Source organism: Panulirus ornatus, chromosome 11, assembly GCF_036320965.1.
Source record: "Panulirus ornatus isolate Po-2019 chromosome 11, ASM3632096v1, whole genome shotgun sequence".
In the NCBI taxonomy this organism is placed as follows: Eukaryota; Metazoa; Arthropoda; class Malacostraca; order Decapoda; family Palinuridae; genus Panulirus; species Panulirus ornatus.
Window position 1 is genome coordinate 17,265,683 of NC_092234.1, and position 24,585 is coordinate 17,290,267.

At 41.6% G+C, this 24,585-nt stretch overlaps 1 protein-coding gene across 1 annotated transcript in view; it reads left to right on the forward strand.

Annotated features, from left to right (window-relative positions):
• Window positions 1–24,103, forward strand: part of LOC139751340 (uncharacterized) — a 47,980-nt gene extending 23,877 nt beyond the window's left edge. Inside the window, exon 5 of the mRNA XM_071666694.1 lies at window positions 23,942–24,103. Coding sequence (XP_071522795.1) covers window positions 23,942–24,088 — 147 coding nt within the window. The 3' untranslated portion in view covers window positions 24,089–24,103. The remainder of the gene's footprint in view (window positions 1–23,941) is intronic.
• Window positions 24,104–24,585: the final 482 nt, after the last annotated feature.

The following is a 24,585-nucleotide window of genomic DNA, read 5'->3' on the forward strand; positions in this document are numbered from 1 at the left end:
ATTTCAAAACACCCTCTTCTGCTCTCTCAATCTTGCTCTTTTTATTTCCACACATCTCTCTTACCCTTACGTTACTTACTCGATCAAACCACCTCACACCACACATTGTCGTCAAACATCTCATTTCCAGCACATCCATCCTCCTGCGCACAACTCTATCCATAGCCCACGCCTCGCAACCATACAACATTGTTGGAACCACTATTCCTCCAAACATACCCATTTTTGCTTTCCGAGATAATGTTCTCGACTTCCACACATTCTTCAAGGCTCCCAGAATTTTCGCCCCCCTCCCCCACCGTATGATCCACTTCCGCTTCCATGGTTCCATCCACTGCCAGATCCACTCCCAGATATCTAAAACACTTCACTTCCTCCAGTTTTTCTCCATTCAAACTCACCTCCCAATTGACTTGACCCTCAACCCTACTGTACCTAATAACCTTGCTCTTATTCACATTTACTCTTAACTTTCTTCTTTCACACACTTTACCAAACTCAGTCACCAGTTTCTGCAGTTTCTCACATGAATCAGCCACCAGCGCTGTATCATCAGCGAACAACAACTGACTCACTTCCCAAGCTCTCTCATCCACAAGAGACTTCATACTTGCCCCTCTTTCCAAAACTCTTGCATTCACCTCCCTAACAACCCCATCCATAAACAAATTAAACAACCATGGAGACATCACACACCCCTGCCGCAAACCTACATTCACTGAGAACCAATCACTTTCCTCTCTTCCTACACGTACACATGCCTTACATCCTCGATAAAAACTTTTCACTGCTTCTAACAACTTTCCTCCCACACCATATATTCTTAATACCTTCCACAGAGCATCTCTATCAACTCTTATCATATGCCTTCTCCAGATCCATAAATGCTACATACAAATCCATTTGCTTTTCTAAGTATTTCTCACATACATTCTTCAAAGCAAACACCTGATCCACACATCCTCTACCACTTCTGAAACCACACTGCTCTTCCCCAATCTGATGCTCTGTACATGCCTTCACCCTCTCAATCAATATCCTACCATATAATTTACCAGGAATACTCAACAAACTTATACCTCTGTAATTTGAGCACTCACTCTTATCCCCTTTGCCTTTGTACAATGGCACTATGCACGCATTCCGCCAATCCTCAGGCACCTCACCATGAGTCATACATACATTAAATAACCTTACCAACCAGTCAACAATACAGTCACCCCCTTTTTTAATAAATTCCACTGCAATACCATCCAAACCTGCTGCCTTGCCGGCTTTCATATATATATATATATATATTTATTTATTTATTTTTATTTATTTTGCTTTGTTGCTGTCTCCCGCGTTTGCTAGGTAGCGCAAGGAAACAGACGAAAGAAATGGCCCAACCCACCCCCATACACATGTATATACATACACGTCCACACACGCAAATATACATACCTATACATCTCAATGTACACATATATATACACACACAGACATATACATATATACACATGTACATAATTCATACTGTCTGCCTTTATTTATTCCCATCACCACCTTGCCACACATGGAATAACATCCCCCTCCCCCCTCATGTGTGCGAGGTAGCGCTAGGAAAAGACAACAAAGGCCCCATTCATTCACACTCAGTCTCTAGCTGTCATGTAATAATGCCCGAAACCACAGCTCCCTTTCCACATCCAGGCCCCACAGAACTTTCCATGGTTTACCTCAGACGCTTCACATGCCCTGATTCAATCCATTGACAGGAATACTCAACAAACTTATACCTCTGTAATTTGAGCACTCACACTTATCCCCTTTGCCTTTGTACAATGGCACTATGCAAGCATTTCGCCAATCCTCAGGCACCTCACCATGAATCATACATACATTAAAAAACCTTACCAACCAGTCAACAATACAGTCACCCCCTTTTTTAATGAATTCCACTGCAATACCATCCAGACCTACTGCCTTGCCGGCTTTCATCTTCCGCAAAGCTTTTACTACCTCTTCTCTGTTTACCAAATCATTTTCCCTAACCCTCTCATTTTGCACACCACCTTGACCAAAACACCCTATTTCTGCCACTCTATCATCAAATACATTCAACAAACCTTCAAAATACTCACTCCATCTCCTTCTCACATCACCACTACTTGTTATCACCTCCCCATTAGGCCCCTTCACTGAAGTTCCCATTTGCTCCCTTGTCTTACGCACTTTATTTCCCTCCTTCCAGAACATCTTTTTATTCTCCCTAAAATTTAATGATACTCTCTCACCCCAACTCTCATTTGCCCTCTTTTTCACCTCGCACCTTTCTCTTGACCTCCTGCCTCTTTCTTTTATACATCTCCCACTCATTTGCATTTTTTCCCTGCAAAAATCGTCCAAATGCCTCTCTCTTCTCTTTCACTAATAATCTTACTTCTTCATCCCACCACTCACTACCCTTTCTAATCAACCCACCTCCCACGCTTCTCATGCCACAAGCATCTTTTGCGCAATCCATCACTGCTTCCCTAAATACATCCCATTCCTCCCCCACTCCCCTTACCTCCTTTGTTCTCATCTATTTCCATTCTGTACTCAGTCTCTCCTGGTACTTCCTCACACATGTCTCCTTCCCAAGCTCACTTACTGTCACCACTCTCTTCACCCCAACATTCTCTCTTCTTTTCTGAAAACCCATACAAATCTTCACCTTAGCCTCCACAAGATAATGATCAGACATCCTTCCAGTTGCGCCTCTCAGCACATTAACATCCAAAAGTCTCTCTTTCGCGCACCTGTCAATTAACACGTAATCCAATAACGCTCTCTGGCCATCTCTCCTACTTATATACGTATACTTATGTATATCTTGCTTTTTAAACCAGGTATTCCCAATCACCAGTCCTTTTTCAGCACAAAAAATCTACAAGCTCTTCACCATTTCCATTTACAACACTGAACACCCCATGTATACCAATTATTCCCTCAACTGCCACATTACTCACCTTTGCATTCAAATCACCCATCACTATAACCCGGTCTTGTGCATCAAAACCACTAACACACTCATTCAGCTGCTCCCAAAACACTTGCCTCTCATGATCTTTCTTCTCATGCCCAGGTGCATATGCACCAATAATCACCCATCTCTCTCCATCAACTTTCAGTTTTACCCATATTAATCTAGAATTTACTTTCTTACATTCTGTCACATACTCCCACAACTCCTGTTTCAGGAGTAGTGCTACTCCTTCCCTTGCTCTTGTCCTCTCACTAACCCCTGACTTTACTCCCAAGACATTCCCAAACCACTCTTCCCCTTTACCCTTGAGCTTCGTTTCACTCAGAGCCAAAACAGCCAGGTTCCTTTCCTCAAATATACTACCTATCTCTCCTTTTTTCACATCTTGGTTACATCTACACACATTTAGACACCCCAATGTGAGCCTTCGAGGAGGATGAGCACTCCCCGCGTGACTCCTTCTTCTGTTTCCCATTTTAGAAAGTTAAAATTCAAGGAGGGGAGGATTTCTGGCCCCCCGCTCCCGTCCCCTCTAGTCACCTTCTACGACACGTGAGGAATGCGTGGGAAGTATTCTTTCACCCCTATCCCCAGGGATAATATATATATATATATATATATATATATATATATATATATATATATATATATATATATATATAATATATATATATTTATTTATTTATTCATTTTGCTTTGTCGCTGTCTCCCGTGTTTGCGAGGTAGCGCAAGGAAACAGATGAAAGAAATGGCCCAACCCACCCCCATACACATGTATATACACACACGTCCACACACGCATATATACATACCTATACATCTCAATGTACACATATATATACACACACAGACACATCCATATATACCCGTGCACACAATTCACACTGTCTGCCTTTATTCATTCCCATTGCCACCTCGCCACACATGGAATACCATCCCCCTCCCCCCTCATGTGTGCGGGGTAGCGCTAGGAAAAGACAACAAAGGCCTCATTCGTTCACACTCAGTCTCTAGCTGTCATGCAATAATGCCCGAAACCACAGCTCCCTTTCCACATCCAGGCCCCACACAGCTTTCCATGGTTTACCCCAGACGCTTCACATGCCCTGATTCAATCCACTGACAGCACGTCAACCCCGGTATACCACATCGATCCAATTCACTCTATTCCTTGCCCGCCTTCCACCCTCTTGCATGTTCAGGCCCCGATCACTCAAAATCTTTTTCACTCCATCTTTCCACCTCCAATTTGGTCTCCCACTTCTCCTCGTTCCCTCCACCTCCGACACATATATCCTCTTGGTCAATCTTTCTGCACTCATTCTCTCCATGTGCCCAAACCATTTCAAAACACCCTCTTCTGCTCTCTCAACCACGCTCTTTTTATTTCCACACATCTCTCTTACCCTTACATTACTTACTCGATGAAACCACCTCACACCACACATTGTCCTTAAACATCTCATTTCCAGCACATCCACCCTCCTGTGCACAACTCTATCCATAGCCCATGCCTCGCAACCATACAACATTGTTGGAACCACTATTCCTTCAAACATACCCATTTTTGCTTTCCGAGATAATGTTCTCGACTTCCACACATTCTTCAAGGCCCCCAGGATTTTCGCCCCCTCCCCCACCCTATGATTCACTTCCGCTTCCATGGTTCCATCTGCTGCCAGATCCACTCCCAGATATCTAAAACACTTTACCTCCTGCAGTTTTTCTTCATTCATATATATATTATATATATATATATATATATATATATATATATATATATATATATATATATATATATATATATATATATATATATATATTATACATACATACATACATACATACATACATACATACATACATACATATACACACACATACACATATATATATATATACACAGTCATATACATCAATTCATGTGTAACATAAAAAATATTCTTAAATTACTGAAAAAATGAAAATACTTTCATGAAATTAAAACATATTATGTAAATGCCTTACTTAACCAGATGTTAAGCATCAAAAACTAAGACAACCAGGAGAGACTGATTCTCGTGAAATTACTGAACTTTATCTTGCTTCATCTTCAGCACATCTTCCCAGTAATATGCTAATGTACAAGAAACATTATACATAGTTAAAATCTCTCATTACACTTGCAATATTTAACATTCATCACAAAGATCTGGATGATATTTATTGAGATAGTTTTGCAACAATAATTTGAATATAAGCTGCCTTCTCAACCCACAAAACCTGACATGAAGAAATGTTCTGTTATGGGGAAGTCCCAGAGTTACTAACTGCACTGTTTACACTGGAGGAAATTCTGAGTCATCGTCAAACTTAAGGACTGCTCTTTGGAGGCGATTCACAAGCAGTAGCCATCTCACTCATCTTGTCTGCTTCAATGTCATTAATAACAGCAGGTAGATGATGTCCAATTGTGTATTTGCTTTTGAAATGTTCATGTGGTATCCATTCACTGCAGCTTCACATCTGTGGCAGAGCCACTAGAAGGAACTTTCTGCCCTATCCATCAAGGCTGGTTCTAGTTGGCCATCCACTGGTCCCTTGCAGCCCCTTCGTCAGTCCCTGGCTGACACTTCTTCGGTGCTTTTGGCTGACTTTCCGTCAGTGCCTGGCTGTCCCTTCTTCAGTTTCCCCAGCGTGAACCTTCCACCGGTCTCACGCAGTGGAACCACAGGTGCCGCACTGGAAGACATACTTGGCAGTCCAGATGCTAGCGGCTTCATAGTGGTAGATCCAGGAAAAGGGCGGGGCGCACGTGCACTGGCCCGCCCGGCACTCTAGCAGTGGGTCTGTGTACTGCCAACAGTCCCGGTAGTCATTACAGGGTAGAGATGGCAACTTCACGTATGTCCTGTCCCTTGCAGCTGTTGTGGTGCACAGGTGTTGTTGTCTTGGACAGGTGTGGCGTCGCAGCTGGGCCCCTTGCCAAATACACAAATACACCGCGTCACCGCTCCAGCTCGGACGGACGCGTCCCAGATGAAGCGCTTCTTTGGGAAAGCAATGGAATCTTCAGTGTCTGTAGGGCCTTTTTTTTTTTTAAATGTTCTATCCTTTTTAGCACACTACACACGCGTGAAAGTCACATGGATGCCATTTTGAATATATATATATATATATATATATATATATATATATATATATATATATATATATATATATATATATTATCCCTGGGGATAGGGGAGAAAGAATACTTCCCACGTATTCCCTGCGTGTCGTAGAAGGCGACTAAAAGGGGAGGGAGTAGGGGGCTGGAAATCCCCCCCTCTCAATTTTTTTTAATTTTCCAAAAGAAGGAACAGAGAAGGGGGCCAGGTGAGGATATTCCCTCAATGGCCCAGTCCTCTGTTCTTAACGCTACCTCGCTAATGCGGGAAATGGCGAATAGTATGAAAGAAAGAATATATATATATATATATATATATATATATATATATATATATATATATATATTTTTTTTTTTATTATTATTATACTTTGTCGCTGTCTCCCGCGTTTGCGAGGTAGCGCAAGGAAACAGACGAAAGAAATGGCCCAACCTCCCCCCCATACACATGTATATACATACGTCCACACACGCAAATATACATACCTACACAGCTTTCCATGGTTTACCCCAGACGCTTCACATGCCTTGATTCAATCCACTGACAGCACGTCAACCCCGGTATACCACATCGCTCCAATTCACTCTATTCCTTGCCCTCCTTTCACCCTCCTGCATGTTCAGGCCCCGATCACACAAAATCTTTTTCACTCCATCTTTCCACCTCCAATTTGGTCTCCCTCTTCTCCTCGTTCCCTCCACCTCCGACACATATATCCTCTTGGTCAATCTTTCCTCACTCATTCTCTCCATGTGCCCAAACCACTTCAAAACACCCTCTTCTGCTCTCTCAACCACGCTCTTTTTATTTCCACACATCTCTCTTACCCTAACATTACTTACTCGATCAAACCACCTCACACCACACATTGTCCTCAAACATCTCATTTCCAGCACATCCATCCTCCTGCGCACAACTCTATCCATAGCCCACGCCTTGCAACCATACAACATTGTTGGAACCACTATTCCTTCAAACATACCCATTTTTGCTTTCCGAGATAATGTTCTCGACTTCCACACATTCTTCAAGGCCCCCAGAATTTTCGCCCCCTCCCCCACCCTATGATCCACTTCCGCTTCCATGGTTCCATCCGCTGCCAGATCCACTCCCAGATATCTAAAACACTTCACTTCCTCCAGTTTTTCTCCATTCAAACTCACCTCCCAATTGACTTGACCCTCAACCCTACTGTACCTAATAACCTTGCTCTTATTCACATTTACTCTTAACTTTCTTCTTCCACACACTTTACCAAACTCAGTCACCAGCTTCTGCAGTTTCTCACATGAATCAGCCACCAGCGCTGTATCATCAGCGAACAACAACTGACTCACTTCCCAAGCTCTCTCATCCCCAACAGACTTCATACTTGCTCCTCTTTCCAAAACTCTTGCATTTACCTCCCTAACAACCCCATCCATAAACAAATTAAACAACCATGGAGACATCACACACCCCTGCCGCAAACCTACATTCACTGAGAACCATTCACTTTCCTCTCTTCCTACACGTACACATGCCTTACATCCTCGATAAAAACTTTTCACTGCTTCTAACAACTTTCCTCCCACACCATATATTCTTAATACCTTCCACAGAGCATCTCTATCAACTCTATCATATGCCTTCTCCAGATCCATAAATGCTACATACAAATCCATTTGCTTTTCTAAGTATTTCTCACATACATTCTTCAAAGCAAACACCTGATCCACACATCCTCTACCACTTCTGAAACCACACTGCTCTTCCCCAATCTGATGCTCTGTACATGCCTTCACCCTCTCAATCAATATCCTACCATATAATTTACCAGGAATACTCAACAAACTTATACCTCTGTAATTTGAGCACTCACTCTTATCCCCTTTGCCTTTGTACAATGGCACTATGCACGCATTCCGCCAATCCTCAGGCACCTCACCATGAGTCATACATACATTAAATAACCTTACCAACCAGTCAACAATACAGTCACCCCCTTTTTTAATAAATTCCACTGCAATACCATCCAAACCTGCTGCCTTGCCGGCTTTCATCTTCCGCAAAGCTTTCACTACCTCTTCTCTGTTTACCAAATCATTTTCCCTAACCCTCTCACTTTGCACACCACCTCGACCAAAACACCCTATATCTGCCACTCTATCATCAAACACATTCAACAAACCTTCAAAATACTCACTCCATCTCCTTCTCACATCACCACTACTTGTTATCACCTCCCCATTTGCGCCCTTCACTGAAGTTCCCATTTGCTCCCTTGTCTTACGCACTTTATTTACCTCCTTCCAGAACATCTTTTTATTCTCCCTAAAATTTAATGATACTCTCTCACCCCAACTCTCATTTGCCCTTTTTTTCACCTCTTGCACCTTTCTCTTGACCTCCTGTCTCTTTCTTTTATACATCTCCCACTCAATTGCATTTTTTCCCTGCAAAAATCGTCCAGATGCCTCTCTCTTCTCTTTCACTAATACTCTTACTTCTTCATCCCACCACTCACTACCCTTTCTAATCAACCCACCTCCCACTCTTCTCATGCCACAAGCATCTTTTGCGCAATCCATCACTGATTTCCTAAATACATCCCATTCCTCCCCCACTCCCCTTACTTCCATTGTTCTCACCTTTTTCCATTCTGTACTCAGTCTCTCCTGGTACTTCTTCACACAGGTCTCCTTCCCAAGCTCACTTACTCTCACCACCCTCTTCACCCCAACATTCACTCTTCTTTTCTGAAAACCCATACAAATCTTCACCTTAGCCTCCACAAGATAATGATCAGACATCCCTCCAGTTGCACCTCTCAGCAACTATATATATATATATTTTTTTTTTTTTCTTTTTTTTTTTTGCTTTCTCGCTGTCTCCCGCGTTTGCGACGTAGCGCAAGGAAACAGACGAAAGAAATGGCCCAACCCACCCCCATACACATGTATATACATACGTCCACACACGCAAATATACATACCTACACAGCTTTCCATGGTTTACCCCAGACGCTTCACATGCCCTGATTCAATCCACTGACAGCACGTCAACCCCGGTATACCACATCGATCCAATTCACTCTATTCCTTGCCCTCCTTTCACCCTCCTGCATGTTCAGGCCCTGATCACACAAAATCTTTTTCACTCCATCTTTCTACCTCCACTTTGGCCTCCCACTTCTCCTCGTTCCCTCCACCTCCGACACATATATCCTCTTGGTCAATCTTTCCTCACTCATTCTCTCCATGTGCCCAAACCATTTCAAAACACCCTCTTCTGCTCTCTCAACCACGCTCTTTTTATTTCCACACATCTCTCTTACCCTTACGTTACTTACTCGATCAAACCACCTCACACCACACATTGTCCTCAAACATCTCATTTCCAGCACATCCATCCTCCTGCGCACAACTCTATCCATAGCCCACGCCTCGCAACCATACAACATTGTTGGAACCACTATTCCTTCAAACATACCCATTTTTCCTTTCCGAAATAATGTTCTCGACTTCCACACATTCTTCAAGGCTCCCAAAATTTTCGCCCCCTCCCCCACCCTATGATCCACTTCCGCTTCCATGGTTCCATCTGCTGCCAGATCCACTCCCAGATATCTAAAACACTTTACTTCCTCCAGTTTTTCTCCATTCAAACTTACCTCCCAATTGACTTGACCCTCTACCCTACTGTACCTAATAACCTTGCTCTTATTCACATTTACTCTTAACTTTCTTCTTTCACACACTTTACCAAACTCAGTCACCAGCTTCTGCAGTTTCTCACATGAATCAGCCACCAGCGCTGTATCATCAGCGAACAACAACTGACTCACTTCCCAAGCTCTCTCATCCCCAACAGACTTCATACTTGCCCCTCTTTCCAAAACTCTTGCATTCATCTCCCTAACAACCCCACCCATAAACAAATTAAACAACCATGGAGACATCACACACCCCTGCCGCAAACCTACATTCACTTAGAACCAATCACTTTCCTCTCTTCCTACACGTACACATGCCTTACATCCTCGATAAAAACTTTTCACTGCTTCTAACAACTTGCCTCCCACACCATATATTCTTAATACCTTCCACAGAGCATCTCTATCAACTCTATCATATGCCTTCTCCAGATCCATAAATGCTACATACAAATCCATTTGCTTTTCTAAGTATTTCTCACATACATTCTTCAAAGCAAACACCTGATCCACACATCCTCTACCACTTCTGAAACCACACTGCTCTTCCCCAATCTGATGCTCTGTACATGCCTTTACCCTCTCAATCAATACCCTCCCATATAATTTACCAGGAATACTCAACAAACTTATACTTCTGTAATTTGAGCACTCACTCTTATCCCCTTTGCCTTTGTACAATGGCACTATGCAAGCATTCCGCCAATCCTCAGGCACCTCACCATGAGTCATACATACATTAAATAACCTTACCAACTAATCAGTAATACAGTCACCCCCTTTTTTAATAAATTCCACTGCAATACCATCCAAACCTGCTGCCTTGCTGGCTTTCATCTTCCGCAAAGCTTTTACTACCTCTTCTCTGTTTACTAAATCATTTTCCCTAGCCCTCTCACTTTGCACACCACCTTGACCAAAACACCCTTTATCTGCCACTCTATCATCAAACACATTCAACAAACCTTCAAAATACTCACTCCATCTCCTCACATCACCATTACTTGTTATCATCTCCCCATTTGTGCCCTTTACTGAAGTTCCCATTTGCTCCCTTGTCTTACGCACTTACCTTTTGATAAATAAAAAAATATATATATATATATATATATATATAATACCTTTAAGATAGAGGAGAACAAATTCTACCTCCGTATTCCCGCATGTCGAAGAATGCAACTAAAGGGGCGGGAGTCGGGGCTGGAAACCCGTATTTCATTTTCTGAACGAGGAAATAGGGGTCAAGCTGGGAGTGCTCATCCTCCTCGGAGGCTTAGACTAGGGTGTCTGAATGTGTGTGGATGTATCCAAGATGAGAAGAAAGGATAGATAGGTGGTATGTTTGAGGAAAGAAACCTGGATGTTCTGGCTCTGAATGAAACGAAGTTCAAGGGCGAAGGGAAAAAGTGGTTCGGAAATGTCTTAAGAGTTAAAGTTTGGGGTTGCTGAGAGGACAAGAGCCAAGGAAGGAATAGCATTGCTCCTAAAGCAGTTGTGGGAGTATGTCATAAGATTGTAAGGAAGTAAATTCCAGATTGTTTTAGGTAAAACTGAAAGTGGATGGAGAGAGATTGGTAATTATTGGTGCTTATGCACCTGGTTATGGGAAGAAAAATTGTGAGAGACAAGTGTTTTAGAAGCAGCTTAGTGAGTGTGTCAACAGTTTTGGTGCAGGAGACCGGGTATTAGTGATTGCTGATTTGAATGCGAAGGTGAGTGATGTGGCAGTTTAGGGTATGAATGGTGTACATGGGCTATTCAGTGCTGTGAATGAAAATGGTGAAAACCTTGTGGATTCGTTTGCTAAAAAAATATGGGTGATTGGGAATATCTGGTTTTAAAAGAGTATATGTATGCAAGTAGGAGAGATCATTGTATTTATTGGTAGATGTGTAAAAGAGAGAATTTGGTATGTTAATTTGTTGAGAGGGGCAGCTGGTAGGAAGTCTGATCACTATCTTGTGGAGGCGAAGGTGAAGATTTGTAGAGGTTTTCAAAAAATAGGAGACAATGTTGGGGGGAAGAGAGTGGTTCGAGTAAGTGAGCTTGGAAAGGAGACTTGTGCAAAGAATTACCATGAAAGATTTGAGTGTAGAATGGCAGAAGGTGAGAGCAAATGAAGTGATTGGAGTAGATGAGGAATGGGATGTATTTAGGGAAGCATTGATGGCATGTGCAAGAGATGCATATGGTATGAGAAAAGTGGGCAGATTAGAAAAGGTAGTGAGTGGTGGGACGAAGAAGTAAAGTTGTTAGTGAAAGAGAAAAGAGAGGTGTTTGGATAGTACTTCCAGGGAAGGAGTCCAAATGACTGGGAGATGTATAAGAGAAAGTGGCAGTAGGTCAAGAGGAAGGTGAAGGGTTGAAAAAGAGGGCAAATTAGAGTTGGGGTGAGAGAATATCATTACACTTTAGGGAGAATAAAAAGATGTTTTGGAAGGCAGTAAATAGTATGCAAAAGACAAGGGAGATGAAAAGTGTTTTGAAGGATTGTTGAATGTGTTTGATGATAGAGTGGCAGATTTAGGGTGGTTTTGTTGGGGGTAGTGTGCAGAGTGAGAGCATTTGGGAAAGTTGTTTGGCAAAGAGAGAAGTGGTGAAAGCCTTGCAGAAAATGAAATCCGCCAAGGTGGCGGGATTGGATGGTATTGCAGTTGAATTTATCAAGAAAGGGGGTAACTGTGATGTTGATAGGTTGGTAAGGACATTCATTGTATGTATGGATCATGGTAAAATGCCTTAGGATTGGTGGAATGTGTGTATAGTGCCATTGTACAAAGGGAAAGGGGATAAAGGTGAGTGTCCAGTCTGCAGAGACATAAGTTTGTTGAGTAAACATGGTAAGTTGTACAGGAGGTTATTGATTGAGAGGATTTAAGCATGTACAGAGCATCCGATTGGGGAGGAGCAGTGTGGTTTCAGAAGTGGTAGAGGATGTGCGGACCAGGTGTTTGCTTTGAAGAATCCTGATCAATCATATTTGTACCTGCCTTAACCAGCCTTGCCATACCTTACCTGACCTAACCAGCCTTAGCTTACCCAACCTAACCAGTCCATCTTACTTGACCTAAGCAGCCTTACCTCACCTTACAAATCATATAATATATACACAAAATGAAAAATAAGACATGAAATATTTGTTGCTCTGAAAAACATATGTATCTAGAAAAAGTCAAACAGAATAAGGTATATGATCATGATATCTCTCCCAGATATAGGGTGTTTTGGTCGAGGTGGTGTGCAAAGTGAGAGGGTTAGGGAAAATGATTTGGTAAACAGAGAAGAGGTAGTAAAAGCTTTGCGGAAGATGAAAGCCGGCAAGGCAGCAGGTTTGGATGGTATTGCAGTGGAATTTATTAAAAAAGGGGGTGACTGTATTGTTGACTGGTTGGTAAGGTTATTTAATGTATGTATGACTCATGGTGAGGTGCCTGAGGATTGGCAGAATGCTTGCATAGTGCCATTGTACAAAAGCAAAGGGGATAAGAGTGAGTGCTCAAATTACAGAGGTATAAGTTTGTTGAGTATTCCTGGTAAGTTATATGGGAGGATATTGATTGAGAGGGTGAAGGCATGTACAGAGCATCAGATTGGGGAAGAGCAGTGTGGTTTCAGAAGTGGTAGAGGATGTGTGGATCAGGTGTTTGCTTTGAAGAATGTATGTGAGAAATACTTAGAAAAGCAAATGGATTTGTATGTAGCATTTATGGATCTGGAGAAGGCATATGATAGAGTTGATAGAGATGCTCTGTGGAAGATATTAAGAATATATGGTGTGGGAGGCAAGTTGTTAGAAGCAGTGAAAAGTTTTTATCGAGGATGTAAGGCATGTGTACGTGTAGGAAGAGAGGAAAGTGATTGGTTCTAAGTGAATGTAGGTTTGCGGCAGGGGTGTGTGATGTCTCCATGGTTGTTTAATTTGTTTATGGATGGGGTTGTTAGGGAGGTGAATGCAAGAGTTTTGGAGAGAGGGGCAAGTATGAAGTCTGTTGGGGATGAGAGAGCTTGGGAAGTGAGTCAGTTGTTTTTCGCTGATGATAAAGCGCTGGTGGCTGATTCATGTGAGAAACTGCAGAAGCTGGTGACTGAGTTTGGTAAAGTGTGTGAAAGAAGAAAGTTAAGAGTAAATGTGAATAAGAGCAAGGTTATTAGGTACAGTGGAGTTGAGGGTCAAGTCAATTGGGAGGTGAGTTTGAATGGAGAAAAACTGGAGGAAGTGAAGTGTTTTAGATATCTGGGAGTGGATCTGGCAGCGGATGGAACCATGGAAGCGGAAGTGGATCATAGGGTGGGGGAGGGGGCAAAAATTCTGGGAGCCTTGAAGAATGTGTGGAAGTCGAGAACATTATCTCGGAAAGCAAAAATGAGTATGTTTGAAGGAATAGTGGTTCCAACAATGTTGTATGGTTGTGAGGCGTGGGCTATGGATAGAGTTGTGCGCAGGAGGATGGATGTGCTGGAAATGAGATGTTTGAGGACATTATGTGGTGTGAGGTGGTTTGATCGAGTAAGTAACGTAAGGGTAAGAGAGATGTGTGGAAATAAAAAGAGCGTGGTTTAGAGAGCAGAAGAGGGTGTTTTGAAATGGTTCGGGCACATGGAGAGAATGAGTGAGGAAAGATTGACCAAGAGAATATATGTGTCGGAGGTGGAGGGAACGAGGAGAAGAGGGAGACCAAATTGGAGGTGGAAAGATGGAGTGAAAAAGATTTTGTGTGATCAGGGCCTGAGCATGCAGGAGGGTGAAAGGAGGGCAAGGAATAGAGTGAATTGGAGCGATGTGGTATACCGGGGTTGACGTGCTGTCAGTGGATTGAATCAAGGCATGTGAAGCGTCTGGGGTAAACCATGGAAAGCTGTGTAGGTATGTATATTTGTGTGTGTGGACGTATGTATATACATGTGTATGGGGGTGGGTTGGGCCATTTCTTTCATCTGTTTCCTTGAAAATAGGGATAAAATCATTAAATTTTCAAAATAAACTCATTACTGATTATCAACATTGCTTCTAAATTACAGTAAAGGTTATGTTCAATAAATCTGATTTCTTTGTATATAATAATTGGGATTCTAGTACCCTCAGATTTCAAACATTAAACAGGCCTTTGAAAGAATACCATACAAGATTACCACAAGGTTCTGTCCTAGAATTATACAGTACTTTCATTTATTTATATTACTGATCTGGAGACAGGACACAACAGTAGAATTTCAGAATTTTCATAAGAGTTAAGAAATATCTCCTCATTAAAGTGGTTTCGACAGAATGATGAAGAATTGAGATGTGGTAAACAGACATTTTGGTGCTAGAATTTATTGAAAGGCATGTAAAAGAGAGACTTTGGGATGTTAAATTGTTGAGAGGGGCAGCTGGTGGAAAGTTTGATCACTTTCTTGTGATAGGGGTTTTTCAGAAAAGAGGAGACACTCCATTATAAAAGAAAAGCAAAAGTACTTTGATATGATTATTGATAATGACAGACTATGACATCCAATGCCTGGGAGCTGATAATACAGCCAAGACAAATCTAAATTTCACACATAGAAATATTAACTCATAGACATCCATCACAACATTGCAGCACCCTAGTCATACCTTATTTGGAATGTTCATTTTTGGTCACAAAACTTGATCAGTGACAAGAACAACATGATTTCAGAAAGGAAAGCAAAAATAATTTTTTCGCTCAGAAATGAGCCTTTTGAAGAAAGATTTGGAAACAAAGTTATTCCATTAAAGGTAAGTACTTTGAGAGCAGATGATAAAGCCAAGACAAATCTAAATTTCACTCATAGAAATTTTAACTCATAGACATCCATCACAACATTGCAGCACCCTGGTCATACCTCATTTGGAATGTTCATTTTTGGTCACGAAACTTGATCAGTGACAAGAACAACATGATTTCAGAAAGGAAAGCAAAAATAATTCTTTCGCTCAGAAATGAGCCTTTTGAAGAAAGATTTGGAAACAAAGTTATTCCGTTAAAGGTAAGTACTTTGAGAGCAGATGATAAAGCCAAGACAAATCTAAATTTCACTCATAGAAATATTAACTCATAGACATCCATCACAACATTGCAGCACCCTGGTCATACCTCATTTGGAATGTTCATTTTTGGTCACGAAACTTGATCAGTGACAAGAACAACATGATTTCAGAAAGGAAAGCAAAAATAATTCTTTCGCTCAGAAATGAGCCTTTTGAAGAAAGATTTGGAAACAAAGTTATTCTGTTAAAAGTAAGTACTTTGAGATTAATTTGTATTAGAATAATAATGATGTCACTGAAACTAAAAGGAAAGAAATGTAATGACAATGTGGGCAACATTTTTTCTTTCCTGCTTTTCAGCCACATAGTTGTTGGACATTGGAATAAATTACCACCAGCTGTTACTAACACAAAGACTTTGTGTCTTAAGATTATGACAAAATACATAGTGATATTTATTGTTAATAAATAGGCCTGATTAAAAAAGGAAAAGCAAATTCAAATTTACTGTTTAAAGAGTCATCTTTTTCTTATATATGAGCATCATCCTCAGAGATGCACTCTGCAGAGTAAGGAACTTTTCCTGTTTACACCCCTTAAAGTTTTCATGACATTGTGTTACATCATTACTATATGTTGTTCTGTCTCAGCATTTTGCCCACTATCTGTTACAGCAAAGTTTTTTTTTAGGTGGGGAGATGCCCTCTGCTTTACTGTGCTGTTCTTCCATGGAAATGAAATTATGACCTTAGGCTACTACTACAGTCATTTCTGCTAACCAAATGTAGTTGCCTAACCTTACTTTACTTAGTCTAATCAACCTTACCTAATGTAATCTAACCTTATCATTCTTACCTTTCCGTACCTAACTATACCAGCTTTACTTGACCTAATCGACCTTACCCAAAATAAACAACTTTACTAGACTTAACCAATCTTACCCTGCATAACAAACTTTATCATACCTTACCGACCATAACTTACTTAACCAGCCTTAGCAGGCCTGATCTAATATAAGAATTCCCCGTGGTGATCATCATAGGTGACAGATGGTACTGGGCTGTGAGTTAAAGAAAACTTGTTGCCATTATCTGGCCAGATAACTTGAAAGTGAGCTACCACATTTGATTTATGAATTACTTGGATGAAATGATAGTAAAATAATCAGACATTTATAGAGATGGTACTCAGCGACTCAGCTAAATAACTTGAAAGTAAATCCATACGCCTCTAAAACTTTTAAGTTTATATAGAAGAATGTCACAGGGTTAGATTTATAGCTGAAGGAAATGTAGACCAAAACAGACAGGATGCCAATGATATTAGATGTTAGGTCATAGAATTACCATCAACATCTGAAAGTGTTCAATATTTTTTTCACTGGTGGTTATAATGTGACTCTTGCATGATTTATTTGTGTGTGTTTGTGTGATAAAGTAATTTTTTTCTTTTTGCCAAAAATTGTCACATCCTCAATTACAAGTTTTTCTTTGTATTTGAAATTGATTAAGGAAAAGATAAAGTGCTGCAAGAAAAGTACTTAATTGGTGAAAAAATAGATTATAAAATTTTTGAGCGAAGGAGACTCAATTGCTAGGTAGATAAAAAGTGGATGATAAGATAATAAGAAGTGGAAAATGACCACCTTCAGACTCTGGGAAAATCCTTTATTCTTTTTTTGTGTACATAACTGGTATCCACAAGATAATGATCAGACATCCCTCCAGTTGCACCTCTCAGCACATTAACATCCAAAAGTCTCTCTTTCGCGCACTTATCAATTAACACGTAATCCAATAACGCTCTCTGGCCATCTCTCCTATTTGCATACGTATACTTATGTATATCCCTCTTTTTAAACCAGGTATTCCCAGTCACCAGTCCTTTTTCAGCACATAAATATACATGCTCTTCACCATTTCCATTTACAACACTGAACACCCCATGTATACCAATTATTCCCTCAACTGCCACATTACTCACCTTTGCATTTAAATCACCCATCACTATAACCCGGTCTCGTGCATCAAAACTACTAACACACTCACTCAGCTGCTCCCAAAACACTTGCCTCTCATGATCTTTCTTCTCATGCCCAGCTGCATATGCACCAATAATCACCCATCTCTCCATCAACTTTCAGTTTTACCCATATCAATCTAGAGTTTACTTTCTTACACTGTATCACATACTCCCACCATTCCTGTTTCAGGAGTAGAGCTACTCCTTCCCTTGCTCTTGTCCTCTCACTAACCCCTGACTTTACTCCCAAGACATTCCCAAACCACTCTTCCCCTTTACCCTTGAGCTTCGTTTCACTCATTATCTTGTGGAGGCGAAGGTGAAGATTTGTAGAGGTTTTCAAAAAAGAAGAGAGAATGTTGGGGTGAAGAGAGTGGTGAGAGTAAGTGAGCTTGGGAAGGAGACATGTGTGAGGAAGTACCAGGAGAGACTGAGTACAGAATGGAAAAAGGTGAGAACAAAGGAGGTAAGGGGAGTGGGGGAGGAATTGGATGTATATAGGGAAGCAGTGATGGCTTGCGCAAAAGATGCTTGTGGCATGAGAAGCGTGGGAGGTGGGCAGATTAGAAAGGGTAGTGAGTGATGGGATGAAGAAGTAAGATTATTAGTGAAAGAGAAGAGAGAGGCATTTGGACGATTTTTGCAGGGAAATAATGCAAATGACTGGGAGATGTATAAAAGAAAGAGGCAGGAGGTCAAGAGAAAGGTGCAAGAGGTGAAAAAGAGGGCAAATGAGAGTTGGGGTGAGAGAGTATCATTAAATTTCAGCGAGAATAAAAAGATGTTTTGGAAGGAGGTAAATAAAGTGTGTAAGACAAGGGAACAAATGGGAACTTCAGTGAAGGGGTCTAATGGGGAGGTGATAACAAGTAGTGGTGATGTGAGAAGGAGATGGAGTGAGTATTTTGAAGATTTGTTGAATGTGTTTGATGATAGAGTGGCAGATATAAGGTGTTTTGGTTGAGATGGTGTGCAAAGTGAGAGGGTTAGGGAAAATGATTTGGTAAACAGAGAAGAAGTTGTAAAAGCTTTGCGGAAGATGAAAGCCGGCAAGGCAGTGTGTTTGGATGGTATTGCAGTGGAATTTATTAAAAAAGGGGGTGACTGTATTGTTGACTGGTTGGTAAGGTTATTTAATGTATGTATAATTCATGGTGAGGTGCCTGAGGATTGGCAGAATGCTTGCATAGTGCCATTGTACAAAGGCAAAGGGGACAAAGGTGAGTGCTCAAATTACAGAAGTATAAGTTTGTTGAGTATTCCTGGTAAATTATATGGGAGGGTATTGATTGAGAGGGTGAAGGCATGTACAGAGCATCAGATTGGGGAAGAGCAGTGTGGCTTCAGAAGTGGTAGAGGATGTGTGGATCAGGTGTTTGCTTTGAAGAATGTATGTGAGAAATACTTAGAAAAGGAGATGGATTTGTATGTAGCATTTATGGATCTGGAGAAGGCATATGATAGAGTTGATAGAGATGCTCTGTGGAAGGTATTAAGAATATATGGTGTGGGAGGCAAGTTGTTAGAAGCAGTGAAAAGTTTTTATCGAGGATGTAAGGCATGTGTACGTGTAGGAAGAGAGGAAAGTGATTGGTTCTCAGTTAATGTAGGTTTGCGGCAGGGGTGTGTGATGTCTCCATGGTTGTTTAATTTGTTTATGGATGGGGTTGTTAGGGAGGTGAATGCAAGAGTTTTGGAAAGGGGGCAAGTATGCAGTCTGTTGTAGATGAGAGAGCTTGGGAAGTGAGTCAGTTGTTGTTCGCTGATGATACGGCGCTGGTGGCTGATTCATGTGAGAAACTGCAGAAGCTGGTGACTGAGTTTGGTAAAGTGTGTGAAAAAAGAAAGTTGAGAGTAAATGTGAATAAGAGCAAGGTTATTAGGTACAGTAGGGTTGAGGGTCAAGTCAATTGGGAGGTAAGTTTGAATGGAGAAAAACTGGAGGAAGTGAAGTGTTTTAGATATCTGGGAGTTGATTTGGCAGCGGATGGAACCATGGAAGCGGAAGTGAGTCATAGGGTGGGGGAGGGGGCGAAAATTCTGGGAGCGTTGAAGAATGTGTGGAAGTCGAGAACTTTATCTCGGAAAGCAAAAATGGGTATGTTTGAAGGAATAGTGGTTCCAACAATGTTATATGGTTGCGAGGCATGGGCTATGGATAGAGTTGTGCGCAGGAGGGTAGATGTGCTGGAAATGAGATGTTTGAGGACATTATGTGGTGTGAGGTGGTTTGATCGAGTAAGTAATTATAGGGTATGAGAGATGTGCGGTAATAAAAAGAGTGTGGTTGAGAGAGCAGAAGAGGGTGTTTTGAAATGGTTTGGTCACATGGAGAGAATTAGTGAGGAGAGATTGTCAAAGCGGATATATGTGTCAGAGGTGGAGGGAACGAGGAGAAGTGGGAGACCAAATTGGAGGTGGAAGGATGGAGTGAAAAAGATTTTGAGTGATCGGGGCCTGAACATGCAGGAGGGTGAAAGGCGTGCAAGGAATAGAGTGAATTGGAACGATGTGGTATACTGGGGTCGACGTGCTGTCAGTGGATTGAACCAGGGCATGTGAAGCATCTGGGGTAAACCCTGAAAAGTTCTGTGGGGCCTGGATGTGGAAAGGGAGCTGTGGTTTCGGTGCATTATTACATTAAATCTAGAGACTGAGTGTGAACGAATGTGGCCTTTATTGTCTTTTCCTAGCGCTACCTCGCACACATGAGGGGGGAGGGGGTTGTTATTTCATGTGTGGTGGGGTGGCAATGGGAATTAATAAGGGCAGACAGTATGAATTATGTACATGTGTATATATGTATATGTCTGTGTGTGTATATATATGTATACGTTGAGATGTATAGGTATGTATATTTGCGTGTGTGGATGTGTATGTATATACATGTGTATGTTAGTGGGTTGGGCCATTCTTTCATCTGTTTCCTTGCGCTACCTTGCTAACGCGGGAGACAGCAACAAAGCAAAATGAATAGATAAAGTATAGATAACTGGTATAGGCTAGGGTGTGTGTGTGTGTGTACATACATAGGAGAAAAGACATGATTCATATATTCAAGGTTTAGGAAAAGGTGCTGTTTCCCATTTTAGAAAGTTAATACAAGGAGGGGAGGATTTCTGGCCCCCCGCTCCCATCCCCTCTAGTCGCTTTCTACGACACGCGAGGAATACGTGGGAAGTATTCTTTCACCCCTATCCCCAGGGATAATATACATATATATATATATACATATACACATACACACACATACACATACATACGCACATATACACACACACACACATACATATATATACATATGAAAAATGTAAGAAACAATTTAGAAACTGAAACTTCTGGCTTGAAATGAATGAAAAAATGAATGTCACATTACACTAAATGAATGTCACATTACACTAAAAAAGTGCCATATTTTCATTTACCCTTTGGTTGCTAGAGTATTCTTACTTTTTTTGGCCAGAGAGCGTTATTGGATTACGTGTTAATTGACAGGCGTGCGAAAGAGAGACTTTTGGATGTTAATGTGCTGAGAGGTGCAACTGGAGGGATGTCTGATCATTATCTTGTGGAGGCTAAGGTGAAGATTTTTATGGGTTTTCAGAAAAGAAGAGTGAATGTTGGGGTGAAGAGGGTGGTGAGAGTAAGTGAGCTTGGGAAGGAGACCTGTGTGAGGAAGTACCAGGAGAGACTGAGTACAGAATGGAAAAAGGTGAGAACAATGGAAGTAAGGGGAGTGGGGGAGGAATGGGATGTATTTAGGGAATCAGTGATGGATTGCGCAAAAGATGCTTGTGGCATGAGAAGAGTGGGAGGTGGGTTGATTAGAAAGGGTAGTGAGTGGTGGGATGGAGAAGTAAGAGTATTAGTGAAAGAGAAGAGAGAGGCATTTGGACGATTTTTGCAGGGAAAAAATGCTATTGAGTGGGAGATGTATAAAAGAAAGAGACAGGAGGTCAAGAGAAAGGTGCAAGAGGTGAAAAAAAGGGCAAATGAGAGTTGGGGTGAGAGAGTATCATTAAATTTTAGGGAGAATAAAAAGATGTTTTAGAAGGAGGTAAATAAAGTGCGTAAGACAAGGGAGCAAATGGGAACTTCAGTGAAGGGCGCAAATGGGGAGGTGATAACAAGTAGTGGTGATGTGAGAAGGAGATGGAGTGAGTATTTTGAAGGTTTGTTGAATGTGTTTGATGATAGAGTGGCAGATATAGGGTGTTTTGGTCGAGCTGGTGTGCAAAGTGAGAGGGTTAGGGAAAATGATTTGGTAAACAGAGAAGAGGTAGTAAAAGCTTTGCGGAAGATGAAAGCCGGCAAGGCAGCAGGTTTGGATGGTAGTGCCATTGTACAAAGGCAAAGGGGATAAGAGTGAGTGCTCAAATTACAGAGGTATAAGTTTGTTGAGTATTCCTGGTAAATTATATGGGAGGGTATTGATTGAGAGGGTGAAGGCATGTACAGAGCATCAGATTGGGGAAAAGCAGTGTGGTTTCAGAAGTGGTAGAGGATGTGTGGATCAGGTGTTTGCTTTGAAGAATGTATGTGAGAAATACTTAGAAAAGCAAAGGGATTTGTATGTAGCATTTATGGATCTGGAGAAGGCATATGATAGAGTTGATAGAGATGCTCTGTGGAAGGTATTAAGAATATATGGTGTGGGAGGAAAGTTGTTAGAAGCAGTGAAAAGTTTTTATCGAGGATGTAAGGCATGTATACGTGTAGGAAGAGAGGAAAGTGATTGGTTCTCAGTGAATGTAGGTTTGCGGCAGGGGTGTGTGATGTCTCCATGGTTGTTTAATTTGTTTATGGATGGGGTTGTTAGGGAGGTAAATGCAAGAGTTTTGGAAAGAGGGGCAAGTATGAAGTCTCTTGTGGATGAGAGAGCTTGGGAAGTGAGTCAGTTGTTGTTCGCTGATGATACAGCGCTGGTGGCTGATTCATGTGAGAAACTGCAGAAGCTGGTGACTGAGTTTGGTAAAGTGTGTGGAAGAAGAAAGTTAAGAGTAAATGTGAATAAGAGCAAGGTTATTAGGTACAGTAGGGTTGAGGGTCAAGTCAATTGGGAGGTAAGTTTGAATGGAGAAAAACTGGAGGAAGTGAAGTGTTTTAGATATCTGGGAGTGGATCTGGCAGCGGATGGAACCATGGAAGCGGAAGTGGATCATAGGGTGGGGGAGGGGGCGAAAATTCTGGGGGCCTTGAAGAATGTGTGGAAGTCGAGAACATTATCTCGGAAAGCAAAAATGGGTATGTTTGAAGGAATAGTGGTTCCAACAATGTTGTATGGTTGCGAGGCGTGGGCTATGGATAGAGTTGTGCGCAGGAGGATGGATGTGCTGGAAATGAGATGTTTGAGGACAATGTGTGGTGTGAGGTGGTTTGATCGAGTGAGTAACGTAAGGGTAAGAGAGATGTGTGGAAATAAAAAGAGCGTGGTTGAGAGAGCAGAAGAGGGTGTTTTGAAGTGGTTTGGGCACATGGAGAGAATGAGTGAGGAAAGATTGACCAAGAGGATATATGTGTCGGAGGTGGAGGGAACGAGGAGAAGAGGGAGACCAAATTGGAGGTGGAAAGATGGAGTGAAAAAGATTTTGTGTGATCGGGGCCTGAACATGCAGGAGGGTGAAAGGAGGGCAAGGAATAGAGTGAATTGGAGCGATGTGGTATACCGGGGTTGACGTGCTGTCAGTGGATTGAATCAAGGCATGTGAAGCGTCTGGGGTAAACCATGGAAAGCTGTGTAGGTATGTATATTTGCATGTGTGGACGTATGTATATACATGTGTATGGGGGGGGTTGGGCCATTTCTTTCGTCTGTTTCCTTGCGCTACCTCGCAAACGCGGGAGACAGCGACAAAGTATAATAAAAAAAAAAAAAATAGGAAAAGGTGCAACTTGAATGTAAAACACAAATAGTAATCATGTATAGTAATAGATGGATATGTACACATACTCACAGGGAAGGATAAACAAAGATTTCTTTCAGCTCAGACATAGCACTCCATGTCTGCCCCTCCACATCATCACCTGAGTGTGTTGTGACATGTGTCTATTGAGGTTGTTGGCCTTTTCTGCAGGGTGCTGAGGCCCGCACCACAGTGGCCATGATCTTCATGTCCTCAGGCACAACGGGTCGACCGAAGGGTGTCATGCTTTCACACACCAGCCTCATCATGCCTTATATCTGCAACAGGTCAGTCACACCATCCTTTCACTCACTGTAGGGGTCATGTAGTATCCATCTGCAGGGGTTATCTGGTGCTTGTATCAGTCATCTTGTATCCATCTGTAGATGTCATCTGGTACCCTTTGTAGGGGTTTTCTAGTAGCTGCTTGTTGGGGTTGTCTGGCAGGCATCTGTAGGGGTCATTTCTTGCCCATCTACCCATCTTTAGGATTCATTTGATGCCTGTCTCTTGTGCCTTATATCTAGTCTGTTGTGCCTCATGTTTGGTCTGTTGTATAGCCATAGCCAGCCATGTGTTCTGTGGGTCCCCAAGGATGTTTTAGTATTAATGATTCAGTTACACCATAAAGGGAGGGCATTCTGCACTTATGAGGCCCCATCTCTTGAACTGTCTTTATTTTGTACAAGCTTTTAAATGTGTAATTTGTCTGTAGTGACATTTTCATTACTTTAGCTTATTTCATTCATTCACTACTTGGTGTATAGTAATACTTCATTACATCTTTTCTGACTAGTTTTTTGTCTAATTTACTA